This window comes from Penaeus chinensis, chromosome 9 (genome assembly GCF_019202785.1).
Source record: "Penaeus chinensis breed Huanghai No. 1 chromosome 9, ASM1920278v2, whole genome shotgun sequence".
In the NCBI taxonomy this organism is placed as follows: domain Eukaryota; kingdom Metazoa; phylum Arthropoda; class Malacostraca; order Decapoda; family Penaeidae; genus Penaeus; species Penaeus chinensis.
This window is the reverse complement of record NC_061827.1, coordinates 11535271-11544750: the sequence shown is the minus strand read 5'-3', so window position 1 is coordinate 11544750 and position 9480 is coordinate 11535271. Positions and strand designations below refer to the sequence as shown.

The following is a 9480-nucleotide window of genomic DNA, read 5'->3' as shown; positions in this document are numbered from 1 at the left end:
GGAAATTCTAGTAAAAGAGAGCATATTTTCTTTAGGATGTAAGAATAAAATTGAAGATCACATGATAAGATGGTAAAGGAGAGTAAAGCTGTAGAATATAAATGACTACATGCTGTGGAATGATGTGTGGAGATTGAAGGATTGTAAATCTAATCCTGTAGTATTACCATATGTCACGTAATTAAGTATTTATACTTATTATATATTAAGTAACAAAGTTTTTCTCACATATAAAACTCTTTCTCTCTCTCTCTCTCTCTCTCTCTCTCTCTCTCTCTCTCTCTCTCTCTCTCTCTCTCTCTCTCTCTCTCTCTCTCTCTCTCTCTCTCTCTCTTTCTCTCTCTCTCTCTTTCTCTCTCTCTCTCTTTCTCTCTCTCTCTCTTTCTCTCTCTTTCTCTTTCTCTCTCTCTCTCTTTCTCTCTCTTTCTCTTTCTCTCTCTCTCTCTCTTTCTCTCTCTTTCTCTCTCTCTCTCTCTCTCTCTCTTTCTCTCTCTTCTCTTTTTTTTTCTCTCTCTTCTCTCTTTTTTTTTTTTTCTTTTCCTTTTTTTCATTATCCTGCCACGTGTTTAAACATATGTGCCTCTCCCTCCCCAGATTATCAGAGCGCAATTGCATTGAAATCATCAGCAAGCTAGAGAAGCTTGGCCTTCTCAAAGTCTACCACACAAATGATGGGAAGGAGTACATTACCCCAGAACATCTTACTAAAGAGATTGAAGATGAGCTGTTTGTACGCGGAGGTATTTAAGGAACCTAATGTTACTCTTCTCTTTAAGGTTGACATATGTGACATAAGACATAAAAAGGTTTATGAATAATACCCTAATCCTGCATCTCCTTATAGGTCGGGTGAACCTCACAGAGCTGGTCAATGCACTTAGTGTTGATCTGTCTATAATTGAAAAGCGAGCTGCTGCCCTAGCCAACAGAGGGTCCTCAAACACATACCTCGTGCTAGGTAACCTTGTATCAAAACATTACCTTGATACCATTGCGGAGGAGATCAATGAGAGGCTGATGCAAGCTGGCTGCTTGAATCTAGTGAACCTTGTTAAGAAGTATGACTTGCCAGAAAATTTCTTGTCAGAGGTAGGGTTTTTAAAAAATTCATTTCTTGATAAAAGAGAAAAGCATTTTAGTAGGGTCTTTCTCAGTATTTGGGTATACTACTTCCAAATAAAATACGTAATAAGGAAATGTAGGATAGTAATGAGAAAGTTTAGGATATTTGTTTTTGAAGATTAAGATTTTAGTCCATTCGGTAAGTATGATTAGCAATAATAAAACAATTTAGAAATCATTTCAGTGATTTCACAAAAAAAAGGAAATAATGTAATGTTAATCACTAGCATTTTTTTTTTTTTTTTAAATAAACAGTAATCAGTAATTATAATTTGATAATTTCTAAACAGATTCATGGTGGAATTTCCCCACGGCTTTCCAGGTTTTGCACTAGACTTTGTACACAGTCAGCTACTAGTCTGATTTTGAGCCTACTTTTCCGAGGCTACAACTCAGTCAGGGACACACAATTAAGAAACATGACATGGGTGCTTTTTTTACTTGGTTGTCATGATATAATTAGTTTTACTACTAAATCTCATTTTTTACAGGCAATAGTAGATCGACTTGGAAGTATTATTCAAGGCCAGCAAGACACAGAGGATCAAAATTTGTTCTTCAACGATGCCTTCTTGGTACGCCACCAAGCTCATGTGCGTGGTGTGTTGTCTGCCATCACAAAGCCAACAAAGGTTTCTGCCATCATCAGTCAACATGGCCTCCAAGAGAGACTGTTTTTCAGTAAGTCTGTTCCTGTTCCATTCATGTTGATAAGAATCCTTTATCTTGAAAACCATAATTATGGGATATGGGGTTAGGTTCCTAATTTGGCACTCACTTTCTTGCCAAACTTCATATATCTTAGCATTCTCAACCATTTATATTTCATGTAGGACCTAACCACCCTTCACTAACATTAACTATAGTGCTACATGTTCTTAGATGTCTAGCACATTTATTTTGCTTTTAACCATTAACCATTAACCATTCATGTAGGACCTTCATAAAACTTAAAACACAATAATATCTTTTTAAGCCATTATATATCATTTAACACTACATTAAAAGAAAACTTATAGTATTGATGGGATAATCAGTATAATATTGTTTGGAAGTATGTCATCCAAAATGTCTTTTTGTTCTTTTTAACTTCATGTTTTTAGGCTCTTACACCCAGAAATTAACCAGAAATTCTAGTTATGAAGAATTTTAGCTCAATTGATTTTTGATATCCTCTAGGAATAATCTTTCTTTTATAAGCTCAAGAACACCTGTAGGAACTAAGCCACCTTCCAGTTTAGAGAGCAAAGTGTGAGATTCACACACACAAAGAAAACTTTCAATGGGTATAACAAAAAGATAAAAACCAGGTTGACAAGGACTTTGTTCCCACTCCCGTTATCAAAGGTATGAATGACAACTTGATCTCTTACTGCTGGTACCCAAATGAGAAAGAAAGAAAAGAAAAAAAAAAGAAGAAAAAAATGCATATTTTTGTACAAATTGGTCTCCCAGTTTTTAATAGAATTAAGTGTTGAGATCTTGATTGGGTATGAATTTAACCCTTTTGCTGTAGATGGTTTAAAAGTCTTATGTTCATCTTGTGTAGGGGCACTCGCCAGCATGTGGTAACTTTGATTGTATTATCCTGAGACTCATATTTAATGCATTTTTTCCTCACTCACGCTCATACACATACAAAAAAAACAATCACGCATACGCGCACACACAAGTAAAGGATAGGGGGATATAGAGCACAAGGGTAGGACCACAGAGCTGATTTATATGATTGGTGGGAAGAGGGATGGTGGATGGAGCTATAGAATTTCTAGGGCAATATACGAAGTTTTAAAAAATAGAGCCAGAATATGGGATCACTCAGCAGCAACTTTAATAAATTGGAATTAGGATGCCAATGTTGGCATCACAGTATATTTCACTGGTGCTTCATGAGGCCGAAACTCGCGTCACCGTATAAAATGGGTTAAAGGTAAAGAGCAGGCATATTATACTCCTATAATATATATCAGTAAATGATATATATGGTTAATTTCAACTGTAATTGTCAGAAGTTTACTTTACAAAATTTTTAAAGTTTTAAGCCTTCTGTAAGTTCTGTTTTTATTTGGGGGTGAATTATATAAGACAAACCATGCTCATAGTGTTTTTGACTTGCAGATGTTGCAGAAAAGTTGATAGCTACAGGACGAGTGCTTGGCATCATGACGGGCAACCGTCAGCTTCACATGGCCATGTATATACCCCACATTTATTCTCGCACCCAAAAGGAATGGGTGGATAATTTCTGGAAGCAAAATGGTTATCTTGGTAAGTTAAAAGTAGACAATTTGTATTCCTTTTCTTTTCAAGAAAAAGATCAGTGTTTAGTGTTACTGACTTGAATCAAGTATCATAATTAACTGTCAATCATGATACAGCTCTGCCAACCAAATGATTACACAGAGCAAGGCCTCCTATATATCCAGATTGAATGCATCATAAGTTGAAATAAGTGATTTGTTTTTCCAAAAATTTCCTTTAAAAGTAGAGTGAAGGCCACTGTTACTGGTTTGTGGGCCATTGGTGATGCACAGGCTCCTTCTACATACATACCAAAACTTTTACCAAAGATTTAAGTTCTAAAGATAGATACTTCTTTACTTGAAGAGTTGGATGGGCTTCGACGTATAGGTATTGAGAATCCCGAGGCCTTTGTTCGACGGCACTTAAAGGACGTGGAAATGACCTTCGTGGGAAACGTATGTGTTGGGCCAGTGCTCATCGACCAGATTGAAGGTGCTATCAGTGATGCTGTCATATCTGGAAAATGGGTTGATGTTTATGTAAGTATTGTGCTAAACAACAACAAAAAAGCCATGTAATGTACACTGATTTATGGAAGTATTGTGCTAAAAAAAAAAAAAAAAAAAAAAAAAAAAAAAAAAAAAAAAAAAAAAAAAAAAAAAAAAAAATCACTTATACTTCAATCCCAAGTACAGATGTTGGGTATATTTAACAGGCAAATATTACATTGGTTGAAGCACTTGAAATGCCTTGTTATATATATTAGAATATTAGCAGTGACTCATCAACTCAGAAACCAAAGGAATATACGAACTATTTCCTTTGATTTAATTACTTAATGAATGTAGTAGTGGTAAGTGACATATGTCACTAATGATATTCGTAATTTTAATTTTCATGGATTTTCCTGTTGGTGATGACTATGGATGTTTAGATATTTGCAGTATCATCTTATATGATTGTGAAGATATTTGGTATATAAATTAATGTGGATGTTTAGATGTTTGCCACAGTAAGAAAGTAAATTAGAAATTACTGTAATCATTACAGATATTAATACTTTATTTTATTATTTCAATATAGTAATGTTTATATCATCTTTGTATTTAAAGATGAAACTGATTACTGCATTTGTATTTCTGTTCATACCTTGTTGATGTTTTTGTAGCCCATCCTTCCAACTATGTTCTCACCTGAGGAGGGCAACCAATTAGTAGAAATTGCCCTCAAGAAGCGTCAAGACACCAAGTCAAAAACATCTTCGAGAGTCCTGTGTGATACCATTGTTGTAAGTGAACAACTGGTAACGAAGCTCACTAATGAACTACAGCAGCTGATGCCACCAAGGGCAAAGGAGGCTATTGAACAAGGAGTGTTTAGAGTACAGGTTAGTTTAGCTGGATGTGTTTGCTTATTATACTAAGAAGTTTAATATCAGATTTGTTGTTATATTTTGGTGGCAATATTCTGGTGTTTAAGTTTTAATTTTTCATTATCAAAATATTTTTTCTAGGTTACCACAGGAAAAGCAAAGGACGAAAGCAGCAAAAATAAAAAAGACGATCGCCGAAAGAAAGCAGCTGGTGGGAAGTCTGGGGGAGGCACACAAGGCCGAGAGACGAAGACGAAGGCAGTTAAAAACAAGCACAAAGGCAGGAAAGGTGCATCCAGGGACTCAGATTCTGAGGATGACACGCCTCCTCCACAGCCATCTGGCAGTGGGAGGTTCCCCCACGTAGAATTCCTTTCACTTGAGGACTTGCAGACGGAGATTTCCAACTTCTCAGAATTGGTTGATTGCCCAGAAGAGCTAGTTGAGGCTCTGGCAACAGAACTCAATCCAGGACTGACTCGCCAGTTCCAGGATGTGGCACAAACAGCATTCTTGGCAACAGTCTCTGCAGGAAGTGATGCTCGTAAGAAAACCCACCAACAGCTTGTAGAGAAAGTGTCTGCTTTACTTACAACTATACGTCTGGCAGAAAAGAGTCTAAAAGTATGTTTAAATTGGGATTTGTAAGATGTTTGAATCCAGATAAGTGCTACAGTATGTAATATATTGAATTCCTTTTTGTTAATGAATTTATGCAATTTTTTACCTCATTGTCTTTCAGGTCTTTGATGAGGAGAAACAGATACAGTTGAAAAAACATCTATTGAAGACCCAGTGTTCTGAAATCATCAATGAGTTGCTTATCTACTTAGCAGATGAAAGCCATCTAGACATTTCAAAAGAAAAGGATATCACACCAGAAGTAAGCCTAAACTTTCTTACCCTTATTTTTTAATATTTATTGTGCAAGATACAATAGTTGTTAACCCCTACAATCTGGATTATGTGACCATCGTGTCATGAAGTTGTTTGGCATGACATGAACATGCCATCATGGGAAAATTTGGCTGTTGCCGGGGGTGATGCAAACTTGCTGTTGTGAGTTTTTTGGCCGAAGGCATTGTGACAGGAAAGACTCACCACAAGTGTACAAATCTCTAGGAGGGTGATTAGACTCATTTGGTGTTTAGAAAAGACTTTTGTATTTTTTTCATTGATTAATGAGTATGGAATGTAGTATCTATGGCCCTTGACTGGAAGAGGACCAGCTCCAGGAAGAATGCTATTTCCATGCTCAGCATCCTATTCCTAGCCTCTGTGACTGGCAGCACAGGTTGTATTACAGAAAATTGATAATAATACTATCTGGATAAAGCAGATCAATGACTAATATGGACATTAGAAGATGGCAAAAAAAACTTAAGATGCTTATGCATAAAAAGAGAAAATAATATTGCAAAGGGGAGGCATCAAATCTTGTCACTGCACACAAATGTTTGCGTGTGCCCAGCTTACAATTGGTGCAGCTGTCAGAGATGGCTGGTCATGTAAGCCTAATGCCTATATTTTGGCCATGTGATTGCTGTAAAGCAACCAGATCCAATGGGTTAAGGTAATGGAGCATGAATAGAGAATGGAAATATATCAATAAATTACTCATATCCCCTGTTTAATGGTATTGGTAATATTTCATGCAAAATGCTTCAGTAATTCATCACTAAATTCCTTCCAAGAGACCATCAGTACAAAAGTAATGTAGAAGAGGAAGAGGTAGAGAGACAGATGGATATAACAAAATTAGAGATGGGGAAATGAAAGAACAATTTCATATGCTTGTCATAAGTGAGATTTTATATAAAAGAACAACTTATATATAATACCTTGTATACCAATTACCACAAACTGTAGAATCTTACCTAACCTCAATATTCCAAACATAACTACTATAATCTGGCATGAAAACTGGCTGTAGTAGATTCATCACCAAACATGAGTCTAGCAGCTAAACAAGTGCTCCAATCCTATTACAGATTCGACAGAGTGTCATCAAAAACTTACCAGACGACACAAAGGAAGTGATGATGACAGCCCACAAGACGCTAGCAGCTTCAGACATTGATGAGTTCATGGATGCAGCTGATGAAGCCATTGCTGCTGCTGGTCTTATGCTCAAGAAGAAAGACAACAAAAAGGATAGGTAATCTTGCATGAGATGTTTGTGTTATCCTTTTGTGTAGGACTTTGTTTTTCTCCATAATTTTAAGGCAGGAGGGAAAAGTCTCATGTAAAGGGGAACAAACTATAAATATGAACAAGTATTTTTCTTTTTGCATTACTCTTATGGTTGGTCCTTAATATTCATGAGCTTGATTGCATTATATAATGTAGTGTATAAAAACCATAAGAAATCAAAAGGTGGAAATTTAAAGGTGATGATCAGTCCCATTTCAATCATGCTAAAAACTCTTGTATCATTCAATAATATTTATTAACAATTCTGGTTAGTACTGTTGATGGAAATTACTCTAGAATGTAATCACACCAATTTGAGTTGCAAAATTTAAATAATCCTGAAGTTATAGGAAGCTAGTGATACCTATAGTTAATAGGCACACAGAAAAGTGGGAACAAGAGTAATTGGATGAATAAGTGAAGGAGAGATAGAAGAAAGAAAAGGATAAAAAGAGAACATGGTGGCAATGATTTAGGGTGAAATCAGGTATGGTCACAAGGTCTACTAACTGACTCCTTTGTGGCTAAGCACTAGCAGAGCCATCTATGTGCAGAGACATTTCACAAAAATTAGCAAAATTTTTCCCCATTATTTTTAGGAGATTCAGGGATGTCTGCCATTCCACTTTGTCAACATTTTAATGTCAGTATATCAACCAGTAATATGGTGATCATAGTTCAGTCTAGCATAACACTGACAAGTTACATATGTACTTCTATATCTGTTGTAAGTTAGATATTTTATAATTTTTGAAAATAGTTATGACATTTTATTTACTTTTGTAACTTGGACAGCTAATTATTAAGTTTAGACCAAGTTAAAAGGGGTCTGGAATGATTAACTACCATAATAGTGCACATTTAAACATTTTTAATCCTGTAAGAGGTTTAGGACATACCCATCAAAGAATGATAAGGCTAACTGTATTGTTGTTTTTACTTTTATTATTATTATATTTTATTTCATCTATTTACGTGTTAACTTTTTCTTGTCTTTTTCATTATTGTTATAAGATTAAAATTATTATTGTTATTGTTATTATTATTATTTTTATTATTTTTATTTGTTAAAATTTCATTATTATTTTTTCTTTATCTTCTTTATTATTATTCTTAGTATTATCAGTCTCCTTATTTCATCTATTTACATGTTAACTTTTTCTTGTCTTTTTCATTATTGTTATAAGATTAAAATTATTATTGTTATTGTTATTATTATTATTTTTATTATTTTATTTGTTAAAATTTAATTATTATTTTTTCTTTATCTTCTTTATTATTATTCTCAGTATTATCAGTCTCCTTATCTGTATATATTAGTTTTAGTAATGATATATACTTTTTACATTACCTAAATATAGATCAAGAAAATTAAATTCATACCCATAAAAAATTATAAGCCTCTCATTCTCATCTTTATTCTAATTGGATTTCTTACTTGTTTCCTTACCTCTTCCCAGGCAAGTGTTACAAAACCACCGGTGTGCTCTGTTGGACCAGCTGGATGGGTCGCTTGATGCCCCTCTGACACTGCACTTGGCATGTCTGTTGCTTTTCCAGTCTGTCACGGGGAATATGCTCCATGCCTCAGGGAAATTTGTGCCTCATATCTTGTCATATGTAAAGAGTAGCCTACCTGCGGATCAGTTTGCTATCCTGCAAGATTACCAAGGTAAGGAGGTGGAGGAGGAGGAAGAGGAGTGATAGAAGTTTTTATTTTTATTTTTTTTGCTTGCTTTGATTATTTACATACTGACTTTACTTTCATGTTTGTATGATTTCTCTGTTATTTTTACATTCAACAAGATTGCTCTATGACATCACAGCCATGTGGTTTCTCCTCTGTTATTGTGGCATTATGTCATTTCATTCTATGTTGTATATTGCTGATCACTTTATCTTTGCAGATTTGGTGATAAAGGCACTGGTGGCTAAAGATGATGAGAACACCTTGGGAGATATCAAGCTTCAGTTGGAGACCCTGACACCCAAAGTCAAGGAGATTGCCATAACATTTAAGAAGTCTCATTCTCACAATGATGAGTAAAGGGTTTTTTAGGAATTGAAGGGAAATGCTTTTGAGTGTTCTGTCAAATAGAATGGGCTCAGAAATCAATAGTGTCCAGATGGGGACTTTTGCAATATTTCAGGATTCATTGAAATCATTTTGAAATAGAGTGAAATTTTGATAAATTGTATTGTTAAGCCTTGTTTTGTTAAGCAGTGTTGAGTATGTTCAGCATTTTTTTCAACAGTGGTTGCAGAAATGTGTATATATTTTTTTTACATGTGGTTTGGTTTTGTAGTGGTGCTTTGAATAAAAAGAGAAAATATATATATTATGAAGCATTTTGAGTACACATGTTAATGACTATTTGTACAGTTCATAAATCATAAAATACTATTTATTTGACAAAGCAAAGCAGTAAATATGAAATAAATCACACCATACATTTTTGTTCTTATTATAATTTCCATTGTAGTCCATCTTTTTCATTACTTATTGTCAGTGCATTCTTGAGAAGACAGAAATATATTTCATTTCAGTA

General features: G+C 34.7%; 1 protein-coding gene across 1 annotated transcript in view; it reads left to right on the top strand.

The window, feature by feature from the left end:
* LOC125028593 (E3 UFM1-protein ligase 1-like) overlaps positions 1-9480 on the top strand; it is an 11032-nt gene extending 1552 nt beyond the window's left edge. The window contains exons 2-12 of the mRNA XM_047618052.1: positions 595-740; positions 845-1089; positions 1614-1803; positions 3241-3390; positions 3730-3905; positions 4535-4753; positions 4880-5362; positions 5481-5621; positions 6730-6896; positions 8392-8603; positions 8839-9480. Coding sequence (XP_047474008.1) covers positions 595-740; positions 845-1089; positions 1614-1803; positions 3241-3390; positions 3730-3905; positions 4535-4753; positions 4880-5362; positions 5481-5621; positions 6730-6896; positions 8392-8603; positions 8839-8978 — 2269 coding nt within the window. The 3' untranslated portion in view covers positions 8979-9480. The remainder of the gene's footprint in view (positions 1-594; positions 741-844; positions 1090-1613; positions 1804-3240; positions 3391-3729; positions 3906-4534; positions 4754-4879; positions 5363-5480; positions 5622-6729; positions 6897-8391; positions 8604-8838) is intronic.